Genomic DNA, 18,497 nt, shown 5'->3' on the forward strand with positions numbered 1-18,497 from the left:
TCAAAGCTCTTCAGTTTTCTTTTAAAAAAGCTATAGCCTTGTGTTCGTACCTGCCATTACAGAAGTATCACAAGCTGCATTTTGAGAGATTGTAAGTGTACTCTTGAATTTTGCAGCAGTGGTGTTCTTTTCTGTTTTGTTTTGAGTTTCTTTTGTACTGAAAAATATTATAAAGTTCAGATGCATTTTGCAGTATTTTGATCTCTCATCAAATACCATTTTTGTTTCTTCTCATTTCTTTAAATCATCTCTTTAACCAGTTAATCATCATGATTTTCTAACAGTGTATTCCTATTGTGGTTGTCCTCCAATATATTTTTAATGTACCTGCACTAGATCTTTTTCAGAAGTTTCAAAAAAATCTTGACTGTTAAACTAGTTTACCTAATCAATAACTATCAGTTATTTTTCTATTTATTTTATGGACAGACTAGAGTAGGCTAAAGAACCTGCCTTCAAATTATTATGAAAAAATTAGAAGTCAGAATAAAAAGATAGACTACCCTACCTACTGTATGTCGTACCATGGTAAACTGTCTTTTTACTATTTCCTATTTTAGGACTGATACCCACAAGCAGATGTGATGTATAGTACTTATTTGCCACATTTTCAACCTAGGAACGAGATAGGATTTAGTTTGGATTTCATTGTTCCCAGTGGGGCAAAAATACAATAAGACAAATAAGACAAAAATAGTTTGAAGATCAGAAGCCATCACAGCAGATTTTTCACACTGCAATACACATTTTTATTGTACTGACACTTTATTTTTTCACATAGGTCCTTCTGTTGTCCGGTATCATCTGCCCAAGATGTTGCTGCTGTGGCGAAATGTGTTTCCACGTTCTCTGAAGGAGCTGGAAGCAGAGAAGGCAAGAGGAGATTCTTTCACCTGGCAAGTAACACTGGAAGGCCGTGCTGGAGCTCTGTGTGGTAAGAAATTCAGACTTTGAGATTATACGTGCACAGTAAATCAAAACATGATCCCAAGTATTGTAGAGAGAAGTCCTGTAACTTCCCCTCTTTCTTTGAAAATGAGTAAAATGTGTCAGATTTTCATCAGTATGTCCTGGTTTTGGCATATGATTTTTATGAACAGATCACACAGTCTTTGAATAAATATTTTTAAGCTGCTCTTTTGATATTCTCAGAATTTGTGGCTTGTTTATATCTAATATTTGTTTGTTTCGGTGGAAGTTGAATTTAATTGTTTTGTTATTAGCTATGAGGAGCTTTGTTGCTCACTGCCCTGAGCTCCTTACTGAGGATGTGATCAGGAAGCTGATGACACCCATAGAATGTGCCATGACAATGATGTCGCAGTAAGTAGGCAGTTTTTGCTCTTTATTCACTTTTGTTTTTTCCTGGTCTTGAAATACTACAACTAATTTGGTGTTAGGTTTTGTGGTTTGGTGTCTTCCCTTGCCCCACCTGTAATTAAAATTGGACTTTTGAGGAGGTGCACATCACTGATTTATGGCAGCGTATGTTGTGGGTTTGCTGGGTTTTTAATAAAGGTTTTCTGTGTACAATTACTTCTGAAAATGTATTGTTAATTGAGTAGTATTGTTCAGAGTAGTCTTCTGAACACTGTTTTCTTGCCTTGCCTAGAGTTTGAAAAGAAATCTGAATATACTCTTTTCTGTAACTGCAGCATTTCTGGTTTCTCCTTTTCATTTTTAATTCTCTAGCATTCCATCAGTAATTAAAGCCCATGGAGCTCATCTCAAAGCCAGTGCAGCTATGGTTCGTTTAAGACTTTATGATATATTGGCTTTATTGCCTCCGAAGACATATGAAGGTACATAAATTTTTAACATTTTTTGTTGAAGTAAAAACTCTACTTAGTACTTGTGATGCTTATCTTTGAAGCAGCTGTAAGAGCCAAAATACAATTCTAGGAATCTCCAAGAATTTTGTACTCATCATATTCCTCATCTTCTGTATGCCATCTTGACAGTGTAACTGCAGAGTATGAATATTGCAAAGCACTCATAGAGTGACACTTGGAGTATAGCAGTTATGGTCCCCTTTATAGGATTGAGAGGTATGGAGATCATGGTCTGGGATCAAATAGTGATTTTTTAAGTCATTGTTACTTAAAACATAGAGAACTTTAGTATATTGAAAAACAGATGTGACAACGGAGATTTAGTTTCGGTTACATTCGGATCTTTTTGTTTGATGGTTTGGTTGTTTTATTTTTTAAATCTGATCTGAACTGTTACACTGATTTGCTATTAGTAAATGCCAAAAGAACTGTCACATGGTCCGAGAGATTAACTTTTTGGGTTTCTTTGGTTTTTTTGTTAATTCATTATGTTTACATGATCATGTGGATGAACAGTTGTTTTTTCTACATCTGAATTGTCATCCTGAATGGATGGCCCAATCTATTGTTTAGACCAGGACACAATCCTGAGTAATGTGCTCTAGTGGACCCTGCTTGAGCAGAGGGTGGGACTAGATGACCTCCAGTGGTTTCCAGGCTTACCTGTTATTTAGGTATTTGGGTACCATGATTTGGGAATTGATAGCCTGCAGTTCCATTTGAAGCCTTGCTCTCAACTGTAGTATTGTCAGGTTTACTTCTCTGTTAGCTACCTCTAAATTTGAGGTAATGGTACATTTGTAACGTCTGATCACTAGCTGAAATGTTTTGGCTAAGAAGCAGCAATGATTCTTTTTAATGTCTGTCTTTTTAGGATCGTTTAATGCACTTCTTCGAGAGCTGGTGGCAGAATTTACTTTGACAGACAACTCTGCTAATACAACCACATCACTCCTAAGGTCTCTCTGCCACTATGATGATAGTGTTCTGCTCGGCTCTTGGCTGCAGGAAACAGATCATAAGTCAATTGAAGATCAGGTAACAAAAAAGCTAGAAGAATTAATTATCTGCCCTGTCTGTGTGATGTGTGTGTGGGGAAGCCTTCTAAAACTGGAGTTTCAAACCTTGTTTTTAGTCTTATTTCAGAGCTTTGTTAGATGTAAGTGCTTCCATCTACAGGGTACTGTTTTGATTAAAAACCACCTACAGCTGAGATATAAATTGCATAATGCTACTCATAGGGTTGTGCTTAGTGAACTAACCTCTTTTTTTTTTAAAAAAAAACATGACTCAATATCTCTTCCCATCTGCCAATCTTCCTAGCCTAAAAGTTGTTCTCATGCATTTTTTTTTAACTAGGAGAAATGTAGGCTTCACTTAACATGTTTTATAATGAAACTGCTGTCAAAATATCAATATTGCAAATGAAGTTATAGCAAAACAAGATTTAACTGGTTTTATAGGTGTAGTAAGAAATCTTACTTTCATTTGAAAGTGTTGACACAATGTTTTTGGCTGAAAATGCCTCTTCTGCAACAGCCACCTATAATGGGAGAGCTTCTCAGAAGGTTTGATAGGGCAGATCCAGAAGCCAAGACTGATACCAAGGGTGTGGGAAGCTGTTTCTGAGGGAAGATCAGCATGTCAAAGCAAAACAGAGTTTTACAAACTTCCTTTGTTTTTTTGTGGAGGACTTCCAGTGCAGTCTTCAATCCACAGAGCTTTTTCTGTTCTCTCCTGCCCCTTTTTGTTTTTTTCACTTCCTGCCTGTAAAACAGGGGCACTCTTGGTAAGTGGAGATCTGTAGTCTGTCACAGGGCTCTGGCAGTGTTTGTGCTCACAGCCCAGAAAACCAATGGAATCCTGTGCTGCATCAAAAGCAGTGTGGCTAGCACGATAAAGGAGTTCTGCCCCTCTGCTCTTATGTCCCCAACATAAGAAGGACATGGAACTGTTGGGAGCAAGTCCAGACAAGGGCCACAAAGTTGAAAGAGGGACTAGAGCACCTCCCCTGTGAAGGTGGGCTGAGACAGTTGGGGCTGTTCATTTTGGAGAAGAGAAGGTTGCACAGAGACCTCACAGCAACCTTCCAGTATCTGAAGGGACCCTGCAGGGGAGCAGGAGGGGGACTCTTCATCAGGAGTTGTGGTGATAGGACAAGGAGTAACAGGCACAAATTGAAAGGGAAAATTTAGGTTAGATATTAAGAAGTAATTTCTCACTGTGAGAGTGGTGAGAAGCTGGAATGATTGCTGTAGGACATTTTGGATGCCCCAACCCTGGCAGTGTTTAAAGTCAGATTGGATAAAGTCTTAAGCAACCTGCTCTAGTAGAAGGTGTCCCTGTCCATGGTAGGAGAGCATTGGGACTAAATGATCTTTAGGATCCATTCCAACCCCTAACTTCCTATCATTCTGTGATTCTCTTCTGCTTTGTCATGTTTTATTTTTTAATGATATAGAGTAGTCAACAAACTTTGCTGTGTTTTCTGACCTTCTAAGAATACAGACCTACTAGACTCTAATTTTGTTTCATGATTAAATAATTTATCGGAACATAGACTTTGTTTCAGAGAAAATAGGTGATTGTTTATTAGTGTTTCATGAAAGAATGATGGTTAGGAAGTGTTTTCTTGATGATAGGAGAGTTTATAATTTTAGTACTGTTTCTAATTCTTTCTGTGTAGGGCATTATTGGAGCCAAAACTGGTCATTTGATATACTGTATTGTAAGTCTGTGCTCAGAAAGTGAATGAGTAACCTTTCTGAAATGGCACTTCATAATCAATGATTCAGAAGCTACTATTAGTACCAGAATTAATCTGCTTTTCTCTTAATTTTCATCCCTTAATACCAGAAGTGATAATTTGTGTGTTTAGCTGATGGTTTTGACCCTTCAGAACTCAGCTGACCCTGTAAGTGCTAACGTGTATGGATGGGGATACTGCACTTGTATTCAGGTGTTTGTAAGCTATTCTGTTGTTTTAACTGCTGCATATGTGTTTTGGTTATCTCTAGTTCCAAGTTTTATGTGCAAAGGTATATTCAGAGGTATTCATGTTGTGTGGCATCTTGCAGCTTCAGCCAAACAGTGCGTCTGGAAGTGGTGCTCTGGAACACGATCCCTCTTCTATTTACTTGCGCATCCCTGCTGGTGAAGCTGTTCCTGGTCCCCTTCCGTTAGGAGTATCTGTCATTGATGCATCTGTGGCTCTCTTTGGTGTGGTTTTTCCTCATGTCTCTTACAAACATAGGTCAGTTTACATGAGTATTCAGTTTCAGAACCTAATACTTTGTTTCTCTGGATACTGTTACGTTGGTAACGTTTTTTTGTTTGTTTGCTTGTTTGGTTGGTTGTTTTCCTGAAATAAGAATTGACTAAGGTATCAACTCTCTTTAAATTGGAGTTTAGTATTTGATGTCCAGTGTGTCTCAAGATTCCAGAATAAGTGTAGTCACTTCCTCAGTTTTATCTCTTGAAGATTAGTGTTCATAGATGGAGACTAGATTCTTCTCTTTTCATACTGCATTTAACAGTAGTAATTTCTCTGCAACCAAAATTTGCTGCGAAAGTACCTATTGCAATTAACTTCAAATCAGCCTTGAAAACAGCAGGCGCCTCCACTGAATTTCATTTGGCTTCCACAAGTAAGACAATTTGATTTATAGTCAGCAAGGAATTGTATGCACAATGGAAAAGAGGAAATGGAATTCAATGTGTTTTCCTTTATGTTTCACATTACCTTGGCAGAGTTAAGAGTTGTCAGCACTAATTTTGTTACTCAGTTTAGACAATTTGTCCCTGAGCACAGAGTGAAAGCAGTTCTAAGAAGCATTTCATAGTAAAATCATCTTTCAGTGCAAACCTTATGGGGGCAGTTTTTTCTTAGCAGTCAACCTCATTTTGTAGTAAGTGCAGGATAGACTTGAGATCCACCTTGGTCTATACCTGTAGGTAACTGTGAAAAGATGTAGCTTGGGAACTGCTGAGTAATTAAGAATGCTGATTATTCATTACACTCCTTGTTTTGATATCTTCTAGGGAATGTTCCTCCTCCCAGTAATGTTTTCTGGGGAGGAATGGAGGTTAAATGGGAAAAATAGAAACAGAATACAAACAAATTGAAACAGAAAAACAAATATGAAGGGTAACACTATTTTAAATGGTAGTGGAAAGTGCATTTTTCCACTCTGGTCTTTATAGCTTTCTAGTTATACAGCCAAATGCACCTGAAGATTCATTTCCTCTTGGTGGTGTTGTCTTCAAAGGAATAATAAATATTTGTGGATGAACTAGAAGAACCAGCAAAGGGATATTCAGAGTAACTATACTGTTATTACCTATAGTGAGTACCTTCTACAGCCCCTGAAGCATAACTTCTGTTACTGAACTTAAAAGGCCGTTTTGTTGTGTGTGGTTTTTACCAGCTGTTTGTATTTTGAAAAGCTGTCACTTCAGTTATGTTCTTTCCTTTGTTTTAGATTACAGATGTTGGATCACTTTGCTGAATGTGTCAAGCAGGCTAAAGGTGTTCGCCAGCAAGCTGTGCAGCTTAATATCTTTACTGCTGTTCTTAGTGCCTTGAAGGTAGGACTTGTGAACTTGCAATAAAAGCCCAAGTTCATCAGTTTGTGTTCAGTACAAAGGGCAGTTAAAAGAATGTTACTAAAGTTACTCAAGCATTCAAAAATTTGAAAATTCCATAATTGAATTTTTTCTGGATACTAGCTTGAGTGCTTGTCTTCATGTGTCAGTACAGAGAACAGATGAGGCTTGTGTAGTCAGCATTTTGTGGTATTCAGATTGCCTTTTCATCTTCAGTCCTGTGATTTTATTTGCACTGGACTCCTGGATTTAAGTACTTTGTCATATATACTCAGAAAACCCCTCAAGGCACAGAGTGTTGTGCAGATGTGGCTTGTGTAACTGAATACACAAATAGCTTTGGGTTTACATTTTGATTGCCTTACTGCACAGAATTCTAGATGCTTATGCCCAGTCCCACTGACTGCAGGTACTACTGTGTGCTCTCTGTCTAGACTTGGAAATGCAACCTGATGCTATGAAGTCAGAAAGTAAGACAGCAAGTCACAAATAGTGGCTGCCTAGTTTAAGCTGTTACTGGAGCTCCGTGTCCTTGCTTGATTGCCAAAATATGTTGGCAAAACAGCACCTCAGTTCTTTGCATTGTTCTTAAAAAAATGATCTACATTGCTACAAGTGGAAATGTAGATTCTGAGGCAGATTTCTGTAAGCTCCCATGCCATGCAGTGCTGTGCCATCAAAAAATTGTCAAAATTGAGATGAAGTGAGGACTTCAGAAAATTACAATCTAAGGTAGAGCCTTTGGTTTCTTGCTCTATAGTACATGCAGTGTTCTTGCTTTACTTGTGTTTAATTATTTCTTTGAGAATAAAAGAAACTTCAGAAGCTCTGTTTAGTGTTACTCTTTTGTAGCGTGTTCATATAAGAGGCTATATAAATGTTTGGAAGGATGAGATTATAATGAAAAAAATACTTTCATGTATCTATAATGTCTTCAATTTAAGTGATTCTTGTAGAAACGTAACTGGTCTGTGGTTTTCCTCTGCTGTTTGATTTTTTTAAGTTTCTCTTTTTTTTTTTTCTGAGGTGTCCTGTGTAAAGCTAGATCAGATTTCGTAGGACTTGGGTGCATGTAGGTAATGCATTTGATAAAAAAGGCTGGTGCAACAGGTCTTCCTGTATGAGAAATAGGTAGAGTATTGGCAAACATGAGACCCAGGATGTTGTTGATTTTGAGTTTTAAATGTTTTCAGCCAATGTGTTTTAGGATGAACTACCACAAATTTAGACAAAAGCAAAAGCACATAGTTTTCACTTAATGGTCTCAAATATATTTTCTTTTTCACCCCTACATTGGGATGTTTGGATTGTTTTTTGTTTTTGTTTTTTTAATGTAGGGTTTAGCTGAGAATAAAAGCACCTTGGGACCGGAAGAAGTCCGGAAATCTGCTTTGACACTTGTAATGGGTGCCCTTGATAATCCTAACCCTATTTTGAGATGTGCAGCTGGTGAAGCTCTTGGAAGAATGGCTCAAGTGGTTGGAGAAGCCTCTTTCATTGCTAGAATGGCTCAGTACAGTTTTGATAAGTAAGTTGATTTTAGTTCAGAAGATTAAATAAAATTGCAACTTAATGTAGTTTGTAATTTAATGTGGTTTGGAAGATTCTTTTTCTAAATGCTGTATTCATTATTCTCTTCTTTCATGCTTGATCCCTATGGTTATGTTGGTCTGAGAAACTTTCAAAAGATTCTTTTCTTTTGGGTTTATTTCATATAAGGAATAAAACCTGAGTTGTTAAACACTCAGAATGTGAAATGATACTGGTGAGCAGCTATTGATGAATTACCTGAAGGTGACTAAACTGTTTTAGATAGATAAGCACAGCTTACATCAAGTATGTCTGTAATATGTGTTATGTAATAGTGGTTCTGTTTCACCAAAGCATCCTCTTTACACATTGATTTAACTGATTTCCTGGCCCGTATTTTTTTTTTATACTCTATTGTTTTTCTTAGGTCTTTAGAAAGATGTTTGGCAGAAGCAACCGATTTCTTGCTTAAATTTAAGCCCATTTTTGTGCATATTTGTGACTCAGAATGCACCTGCCTCAGGGCTGCAGCCCATGTTTTGGCTGGGCCAGGTGCATGCACATGTCCAGCTCTCTTACCGCTGAGTAATTGAATTTTTCTCACCCTTTCATCTTGTAATAACGTACATCATCCTTGAATTTTTGTTACTGGGACTTTCCTTGGTTTCTTATCGAGATTACCTTGTAAGTTTTTAAAGATTGTCCTTTTGTTGACAGTCAAGTAATTTTTTTATATTTGAGATGTGTATTTACTTTGTTGTTCACTGATGGCCAAGAGCATGCGTGTCTGTCGTATACAGTCAACTGGGGGAAAAGAAATCTTTCTTTGTTTTTATTAGGAAATCTCTTATTTTATCTCTCTTCCTCACCCACCGAAAAAGCTTCTAATTTCCAAATGATGTATGTGACACGTGTTCAGAAGCAGCATTGTGGAGAATACTCAATAAGACAGTGCATACAACTTCCTACAACTAGATCATTCAAAATGCTACTCATTCTGTTTTAGTTTCATTATAAAAGGCTTTCTATTTAAAAAAATAAAATGGCTGTATTGGAAAAGGCATAAAAATCAGCTGTAGAAGAAAGCAGCTATTTTAAAAACTGGATTTGCAGTGGAAGATGTAGCTGTGGATATCTTTGTCATTTCTCAGTATGTGTTGTCATTTCTTTATTCTTGATTCTTTTTCACTGCAATGGCTAAGGAATTATTAAATTAGTTTGCTGTGAAACACTTGTGAAATCTGAATTCTTTTTCTATATCTCTCAAAATGCTTATTCATCTAACAGGTCAATTTCTGACCAGAAAAAAAGAAAATAATTATTGAAATACCTTTTTTTCCTCTTGTTTTATATGTAACCTGGATTAATAGCTATGTAGAGTAAGTAGATTGTTTTTGCTGTTTAAGTTTCTCCAGTTTTTTTTAAGATGGCCTGTGAAATTTTATTAGTCTTTTCCACTGTTGTGGTACTTCAAAGATTCTGTGTAACAAACTTACTGAATGACATGTTTTCTTTGTATTTAAACATTGATAGGTTAAAATCTGCTCGAGACGTCGTATCAAGAACAGGCCATTCCTTGGCTCTGGGTTGCCTCCATCGCTATGTTGGTGGAATAGGTTCTGGACAGCATTTGAAAACTAGTGTCAGTATTCTCTTGGCTTTGGCACAAGATGGAACCTCTCCTGAAGTCCAGGTAAAAAAAGCAATCACCACAAAATTACTTAAAATGTTGAAGATGAAGATTAAAAATCAAACTACCTGTTCAGATATTCTTTAGTAGACATTGTGACTTGTAAGACATGTAGCATGTACCAGGGGCATGAAGAAAGTAAATCTTTTCTTATAAACTCCCAGAGTACAGAATCCCAAGGATGCAGTGTAATTAAAATGTATTTTCCTAGCTATTTAGAGAGGCAGTAGGAAGTGGTCAGTAATTCAGAAGGACATGTGTCTGTTTGTCAGCTGTGCCACAGTGATGCACTGTGGGCGTATTCCAAACTGCCTTTAAAGCAACTTATGTTGGTATTGCCTTAGCTGCCTAAAAGGGAGCTTTTAATAGCTATAGCTGCTGACATGTAATCACTCACTGGAGTCTCAGGTGATGAGCAGTAGTTTCCTTTGTCAAGTAACTCCTGTGTGTGTGGTGCATATACAAGTCATCATCTTTGCAGGGTTACGTTATGAGGACAGAAATCTGCTGCAAGCTGAATTGCAGTTAGGGGGCAGAAGGGACGAATCAGTAGGAGCCAAGTGTAAGATAGGGAGGGGTTTCTATCTACTGTGGACTATAGATAGGTGAAGTCTCACAAGAGGATGACTTGACTGCTTAAAGTTTCTGGTAGAGTAGAAATGGAACTAAATGTGCTGTTGAAATAGTAGTGGAACTGCTGAATGTGGATGGACACTGCAGTTCAGAATGCTTAAGCTGAAAATACTGGAAAATTGGAAGAAAATGTCTTTACTTTCTCAAGCAAAGTGTGGGGGAATCAGTGTCCTGGTCTGTCTTTACTTTCCTTTACACCTCTGTTTGTGTCTGCTCTAAAACAAAGAGAGGGCTAGATGGGCCAGTACTTGTGTCTTTACTGTAGGAAGTTGAATGTTAGAGGAAAAAGTGCTGATTTTTTTTTTCCTTCAACAATGAAATGTGTCAAAGTACTAAAATAATTGCTTGAGAAGGAAAAAAAAGAAACTTGAAACTTTTTTGAATAAAAGCAAGTATCCTGTCTAAAACTATTGTTCTTCAAAGATTGTGCTGTAATTACATAATATAATAGATAACTTCTTGTCATAGTTTTCATTAATTGCTGCAAGGAGATAAGTATCCGGAATGATGACTTTTGTGCTTTAGCAGCAGGAAATTGGGTGCCACCCATGGGTAGGGGCACTTTAAACCCACAGCCTGAGAAACTGAAGCCCTCAGTAGCTATAAAGAATCATACTTACATTTTGGTTTACTGTTAACTTGATAGAACATGTGCTTGAATACCTTCTTATTTCTTTTCCTCAGAGCAATGAAAAAAAAATTAAAGTAACAAGGCTTATCACTTGGGAAAACAAGCCTAGGTTTTTTGGAGATAAAAAAAAAATCTGTAAATACAATTTTAAGTCTCTTGAATTTTCTTAGTTTGGAAAGACAAATAAAATTTGCATACATAACTAATTTCAAATATGAGTGGGTAACTTGAGGCTTATAATTGTGCACCAGTAATTTCAAAAAGAAATTGCAAAGGTTAATGTTTCATGAAAAAAAAGAAAAAGAAGTATATAAAGGGGAAGTCCAGGTGGAACTGGCATATCTACCTTACTTTTCGTTGAGAATACAGCACCCAGCCACTGTGAAAAGCTAAGCTTTAAAACCTCGTCCCTCACTGGATCAGGTTACACAGAAACTGCATGAAAGTATGAATAATGGAAGTTTACAGGAATGAGAGGATAAACTAATGTGCTACCACAGGATTAGGGCTGTAGAGTTAGATGATTGCTAGTGCTAATGGTTTTCAGGTTGCATCAGAGGGGATTAAAGAGGAGCAGCTTTAAAGGCAGGTTTTCCAGCTTATTCCTAAGAGTCTAGCTTTGTAATAGTAATACTCTTTTATCTTAGTCATGTATTTAATGTGAGAAAATTCTGAAATAAGACCATTTAGTAGGATGTTATGGAGATATAGCTAATGCTTTCAGGTCTGTCAGTGGAATTTATTTCCAGTGAAACGTCAGTATCTAAAATGACTGTCCTCTTGCCTGTTCCTTGCTTTGACAATTACAATAAATTACTTTGCTCTTTTGTTATTTACTAACCTTCAACTGAAATGGGTCTGTCTTTCACCATTTTTTCCCTTATGCTGTACAATGACTGAGCAACACTGCTTTTTGTTCTTGTACCCACTAAAAAGAAAGTTAGAAAAATGCATGTGAACCTTTCAGCTTGTCATGAAAATCAGTAAGAGACCATCTCTGCTAAGGGCTTTGTAAGCTGCCCATATCAGACTCTGCCTCCAGTTTTATCACAGAATGATTCTCTCTTTCTCCTGTCTTGAGTCAGTTTTCTTTTTTCCATTTTGTTTTAAGTGGATGTGTTATTCATGCTTCCTTGTATTTTATTCTGTTGTATTTTTCTTCTAAGAAGTGCTAAAGCATGTTTTTTCTCATATTCTTTGTCATCTTATTTCCATTAGCCCCAAAACTGCTGATAACCAAAGAATATGTTAGAAATATTTAAAACTCTCAGGTGATTGCTTGAGGTCCTGAAAGTTTGGAAACGCTTCTGGAATCAGAGTAGTGAATTAGACATGCTTAAGAACAGAAGTACAGAGCTAGACTCCAGCTTCTTAAAAAACTCTAATTTCTTAAATGCATTGCTGAAAAATATTTCTTTGTGTTTTTGGTAGACCTGGTCTCTCCATTCACTTGCCTTGATAGTGGATTCTAGTGGGCCAATGTACCGTGGGTATGTGGAGCCAACGCTCTCCCTTGTTCTCACCCTGCTCCTGACTGTCCCTCCATCACATACAGAGGTACATCAGTGCTTGGGCAGGTGCCTCGGAGCTATAATAACAACTGTTGGGCCTGAGCTGCAAGGTTAGTGGGAATTTAAAGAGAAAAAAAAAATTACCTTGTATAAAGATTGTATTGTAACCGTAAACGGAAGAATATGTTTTTGTTAGTTATGGGTAGGGGAGGTGGTGTTGGCTATTTCAGTTACAGTCCTGCAAACAAACTCACTTTGATCCTCCTCATGACTGCTTGGGGCTTTTTTGACTGCAGTTTAAAATTTGTATAAAGAAGTTGCAGTGATGTATGGTCTTTTGTCTAATGGTAAATTTGCATGGTAGGTAAGCCATGAAACCCTTGCTGCATATTTTGTTGTGTGTATTTTTGTGGAGCACATGACAAAGTTTTTCCTCTGTTTTTTTAACATATGTTTATTTTATTTTAAACTGATGATGATAGCTTAAGTTTGACACAGTTGATGATACTGTGAACTATAACTCATTTCCATTAATTCTTGTTATCCTTAGATCTCTGTACCTTATTGTAGAAACTTAAAATCTTTTCATGCCAAACACTGAAATTCTGTGCCTCGGGTATTAAAACAATGGATTTGTAACTTGGTCTAACTGGGATTTTTGGGAATATTTATAGGATGGTCTTTGATGCAGTGCCAGAGAGCCACTAGTGGAATTTTAACTCCAAATAGCTAGACTTAAGGTTTTAGTTATGACATAGTTCTAGGTGGTTTAGTTGAACTTGTGTATCTGTGTGTTAACCTTTTGACCTGGAATGTGATTAACTTTTAAAATGACAACTTACGTAGAATGTCTTCTTCTGGTTATATTTCTGTAATTCAAAATGTTTTTATAAACCTGATGTGGGTTAATTCTTAATGGGATTGTTCTTCAAATTAAATATTGTTCTTTTAAAATGCTTGTTCTAGTAGAGTAATGCAGCTCAGCTATTGGAGCTAATTAAAATTGCCTGCATGCAATAGATACAAGCTTAAGAGTTACCTGGTATTTTAGGAAATGTTTCAGTGTGTGAAATGTTGCTTATACATATATAAAATGAAAGAGACTTTCAAAATCTAACTTCAGATAATTAAGTTGTTTCATGACCTGGGAAGATAGTCTCACAGTGTTTCTGACTGAAGATCATCAATCCAGAATCTCATTTGGACAGCACGTTGTTTAATTGAGCTGAGAAAGAGATACTGAAACACTCTGGTGTTTCTAATTTGCATGGCAAATCAGAAAAGTTGCATGTTAATTTGAGAACTTCTTTTTTGTGATATTGAAGCTTTAATAATTCTTGCTTCTCAAAGGTTTAAAGTCTGTAGCTGTGATAGAAAAGTTTTGCTGTGTTAAGGATATCCTCTTACATCATTAGGTAACGGAGCTACAATTTCAACAATCCGTTCTTCCTGTTTGGTGGGATGTGCAATCACTCAGGACCATTCAGACTCACTTGTTCAGGCAGCTGCTATATCCTGCCTTCAGCAGCTTCATATGTTTGCACCACGACATGTCAACCTGTCCAGTCTGGTTCCCAGTCTCTGTGTGAGTATCAAATGCATCCCTTTTAGTTCTCTAAGTTTTATGTATGTGCTTAGCAGAGGACAGGGAAAATATTTAGCAGGATGTCAAGGGCAGCCATATATAATGACCAAGTTATATTTGAAAAACCACTGGAGTCCCCAAGCTGTTCTGTGTATTTTCAGAATGCTGCCCAAACTGAAGTCATAGGTCCTGATTCTCTTTCACCCTGGATAGTGTAAGACAGCAAGCATTTATGGATAATAGGACTGAGTAAAAGAGATGCTGAAATGCTCTGTTTGGTCCAACTAGTTGCATGCAAAGAGGGAAGTGAGCAAGGGTAGCAGATTTTGGGTTTATGTTACCACTGTCAGCATATTGGGGGCTGACATACAAATTCTTGTGCTGCTACTGTTAATGTTGCCTTCTTCTTCTGTTAGTGTTCTGTCAGCAAGTCCTGGCTTAAGCCTAGAAGTAAGGTAAAGGCTTGAACCCAAAACATACCAAATAGGAATATAAGAGGAAAGGTGATGTGGGTGTGGTTTTGGTGTTGATAGATGTTTTGGTTTTTTTTAAAAATACTATTGTAGAAGTTATTTTTAGAGGGCTCTATAGTCCAATACTGAGGAATTTGAAAAGCTTTTCCCTAATGTCTGTTAGATGTTTTGCAAAGTTGTTTATGCCATTCTTTGTGGCACTGATGATTCAGTGTTACCTGAAGGAATGCAATCCTACTTATGCCAGCACTGGACCTTCTTCATAGTCTGCCATCCAGATTTTCCTAAGGCATCCTCCCATAATTAGGTGCTTCTCAGCCCTGTGCACACCCAAGCCCCACCCTGCCCTGAGCACTCCTGGGAGTGCAGTGTGTTTACAGAATCTGTCACTTGTCCCTTCACAAAATTTTGCATGAAAGGGGTTGCAACACACCCTGAAGTAGAAGCTCTTTAGTATGAATACCATGTACAAAATGACAGAAAATCCCTACAGCCATTTACTCTGTAAATACCAGTGGGTGATGTTACAGACAATGAAGTTCATACATGAATAACTAGTACTGTTTAGAAATCTTTTCCCATGGTTTTCTACTGTTTCTCTCCTGTTAGTTTATGGTCTTCTGCTAAATGAAAGCTATTTTTGTTTTCCTTTTTCATATTCCTTACTTTCAAGTTATTCTTAATTTGTTAGGATTTCATCTGAGTTGGGCATTTCTTCATAATGCAAATGCATAGTTATGTAGGCATGGTCTGCCTTACCTGCACCCTTAGCCAGCTCTTGAGAATGGAATTAATGCCAGGTATCAAAATTAAACCACGCGGTTCCAAGCTCTCGTTTTAATTTCTTCTTCCTGCATTGGCTTCATAACTTGTAGTTATTTGATTTGTAACTTGAAACAGGGAATACCCTTTATGTTAATAAATCTCCCAAATGTTCTGTGTTTTAGGTCATTAAAACAACTTCAGTGGGATTTTTAGTTCTTTAAAGACTGCCTGTTTTTTTAGGACTAAATTCTTGTATATTCATATGTGGAATAAAGATGTACTGTTAAAATGCTTTATGAACTGTAGAACTCTTTCATTTAGGGAAGCATTTTCCATCCCCATATTAACCTAATACCGAGAAAGCAAATGGATATTTGGTTTATTAAAACCAAATTTTCCTGGAGTAAATAAAGAATTAGAGTTTCTTAAAGGGCACTCTTCACCTCTTCCACTGTGGATAAACATCTCTTTTCTACACAGCTACTTCCTCACAGAAAAATAGATGCCATACACAATTCTTCTGTAAGGAAAATATTTACTTGTGTTTAGGTGATTCAGAGGAATTAGAAGCCAGTGTTGGTTAGCAAAGAAATCTTATGCTGTCTTATTGAGTTACTTTTAAGAACCTAATACTACAGATTCTGTTACTAATGTGAAATGCAAGTTTTATGATAGCTGTCATGTGCAGTGCACCTGATAATGGCTTTTTGTTTAAAGGAATGTGATTTACAACTATAGCAGAATGAGGCAGAGTAGTACTGGAGTGTAACAAATTGGAAACTGTAATTAATATAAATCACACTGGCACAGTACTTCCAATATTTAAGCTTTTATCTCTTTAACCAGGTGACAGCTGTCAGCTCTGTGTATGTCAGCTTTATTTTCATATTTGTATATTATGAAAAGCGCTTACTTCTGAACTTTGAGAACTTGATTCCCAACACCTGAAAACTGAACAACTGAAAAACAGAGCGCTTTTAGTCCTTAGCAGCACTGATTTATTGATATTGGGGTGCAGCAGTTCACTCATCTCTAATGATTTTTGACTTTCAGGTTCATTTGTGCAGCTCTCACTTGCTGCTGCGCCGGGCTGCAGTTGCGTGTTTACGACAGCTTGCTCAGAGGGAAGCATCTGAAGTGTGTGAATATGCCATGAGCTTAGCAAAGAATGCTGGAGACAAAGAGAACAGTGCCATCAGTATGTATTTCTTTCATATGGCCTTTTTGTAACAGTCGAATGCACATGTGTGCATATGTGCCCTTTGCCTTGAGAAAGAAGGGAAAAAACCCAAAACCCCCTTGTACCCTTAGTGGAAAAATACCTTGAGTGTCCCTTCTGGTTTCAATAACTTCTGGCCACACTCCTGCTTACCTCTGAAATTTTGTTTATAATTTAACTCTTTGTGAAATTTAGACTTAAACCTCTCTCTCATTAAGGCTGGCAATCGAATAGGGAACACAGTATATATACAGTGGAAGCATTTTACAGTTCTGGTATTACAGCTCATGTTATTTTGAAAATTGACTTAGTGGTGTGCTGTTTGATCAGGATGCCTGGTTGTTTTATATTCTGTTAGCATCACATCTGCAATGTCTCTGGACTTTGCTGGCTGGTCTAATTCTTACACATATCATTTTGTTTTGAAAATAGGAGGCTCAGAAGTGTTGATCAGAACAATCTACATAAAAATGTAGAATTGTGAGCTTACTCAAATGATAAGTCTTTCTCTGGGAAGAGTCTTTAGAGTCCAATACTATCACATTTTTTACAAATGCATGGGCTATGTGCCTTGAAGAGAGGGGTTTTTTAAACTTTTTAAACTAATACTTGGAGGTATTATTTGCCTCGCAGATGAAATTAATTACTGATTGAACAGTATGCACAAAGGTACACAATGTCCAAGTCAAGTCTGTTGTTCCAAATTTTAAAACTGAGTTTCTGATTTTCTAAAAGCTTTCTCATTCTCATTTTGCAGACATGAATCCTTTTGCACCAGGAGCTGGCTCTCGGCGAGACGCTCATTCCCGGCATCAGGGGGTCAATATAACAGAGACAGGCCTGGAGGGCGTCCTGTTTGGAATGTTGGATCGCGAGACTGATCGGAAGTTGTGCTCAGATATCCACGATACTCTGGGACACATGCTCTCATCTCTGGCTGTGGAAAACCTTTCTCATTGGCTCATGCTGTGTAAGGATGTCCTTGCAGCTTCCAGTGGTAAGTTCTGGTGAAGCATTCACATAAATGACAGTGTGTCCTTAGCATTAGCATGTTCTGGCAATATTGGTTTGGAGCTTGTCTTTTATCCTAGTTAAGATGTAGGTTATAGTATATACAGAACTTTGTTTATAGTGCAATTAAACTGCCATAGAAAGAAGGAATTATCAATGTTAAGTTTCAGAGTATTGCTTGTAAAAGAAAAAATCAGCTGCTTGAAGTAGGATTTCCAATGGAGAAGAATGGTGTAAGTCTGACATTTCAGTATCTTAGTGAAAGCAGACATCCTTTTTAGCCCAAATACATCAGGTTTGTACAGAGAGAACTGTACGCAGTCTGAGCTTTCTTTTATGAGGTTTTGTGAATTACTGATGTGATGATGGGTTACCATGGTGATGAAATTTTTGTTTGTTGTTCAGCTTTGCAGATTTGTTTGCACAGATTTTGTCCTCTGAGACCTTATTCATGTTTTTCAGCTTGTAGGATGGTTATGACGCAGAATCTCCTCATTTCCCTTGCATTTATACTTGTTTATTGGCATGTGTGAGTTCATCCTGAAGCTGTTTCTAAATGCTGCCAGCTTTACATTTACTGATGAGTAATACTACCAATAATTTCTTTATGCAATGTAGTTACACAAATCTGTCCAGTGAGAAAAATCTAATTTCCTGAGTTTTAAATTGGCTTGTCCTTTTGTTATTTCATCTGGGATAGGTCTTAAAGTTTTTAACATGGTTGTCCAACTTCTTATTTATTTATTAGTAGGTGACATGTCTTGGAGAAAACCATAGTTAAATGAATTTCTCTCAGGTGTACTGTAAGCCAGCAACTTCTCTTTGAACTAGTTTGATCCCACTAACTGGCATACAACCAAAATGTGGTTTGTTTTTAAGCAGAGATTTTTAAGCAGAGATCAGCTGCATGAGGTCCTGGATGCCTTCTCAAAACGCCTTTGTTATGAATTGGCATCATCCATGTTTGATTTGCTGTACCCTTTTTCTTTATTGAATGTCTTGGCTCTTCAGT

The 18,497-nt window shown here is 37.2% G+C and overlaps 1 protein-coding gene across 2 annotated transcripts in view; it reads left to right on the forward strand.

Annotated features, from left to right (window-relative positions):
- HEATR5B (HEAT repeat containing 5B) overlaps window positions 1–18,497 on the forward strand; it is a 55,560-nt gene that overhangs the window by 13,019 nt on the left and 24,044 nt on the right. For both annotated transcript variants that reach the window (XM_056486511.1, XM_056486512.1), the window contains exons 12-23: window positions 782–934; window positions 1,224–1,323; window positions 1,693–1,802; window positions 2,707–2,870; window positions 4,910–5,085; window positions 6,314–6,419; window positions 7,775–7,965; window positions 9,501–9,660; window positions 12,353–12,542; window positions 13,848–14,017; window positions 16,309–16,453; window positions 17,232–17,471. In XM_056486511.1, the coding sequence (XP_056342486.1) occupies window positions 782–934; window positions 1,224–1,323; window positions 1,693–1,802; window positions 2,707–2,870; window positions 4,910–5,085; window positions 6,314–6,419; window positions 7,775–7,965; window positions 9,501–9,660; window positions 12,353–12,542; window positions 13,848–14,017; window positions 16,309–16,453; window positions 17,232–17,471 (1,905 nt within the window). The remainder of the gene's footprint in view (window positions 1–781; window positions 935–1,223; window positions 1,324–1,692; window positions 1,803–2,706; window positions 2,871–4,909; window positions 5,086–6,313; window positions 6,420–7,774; window positions 7,966–9,500; window positions 9,661–12,352; window positions 12,543–13,847; window positions 14,018–16,308; window positions 16,454–17,231; window positions 17,472–18,497) is intronic.

The sequence above is a fragment of the Oenanthe melanoleuca genome, chromosome 3 (genome assembly GCF_029582105.1).
Source record: "Oenanthe melanoleuca isolate GR-GAL-2019-014 chromosome 3, OMel1.0, whole genome shotgun sequence".
Classification (NCBI taxonomy): Eukaryota; Metazoa; Chordata; class Aves; order Passeriformes; family Muscicapidae; genus Oenanthe; species Oenanthe melanoleuca.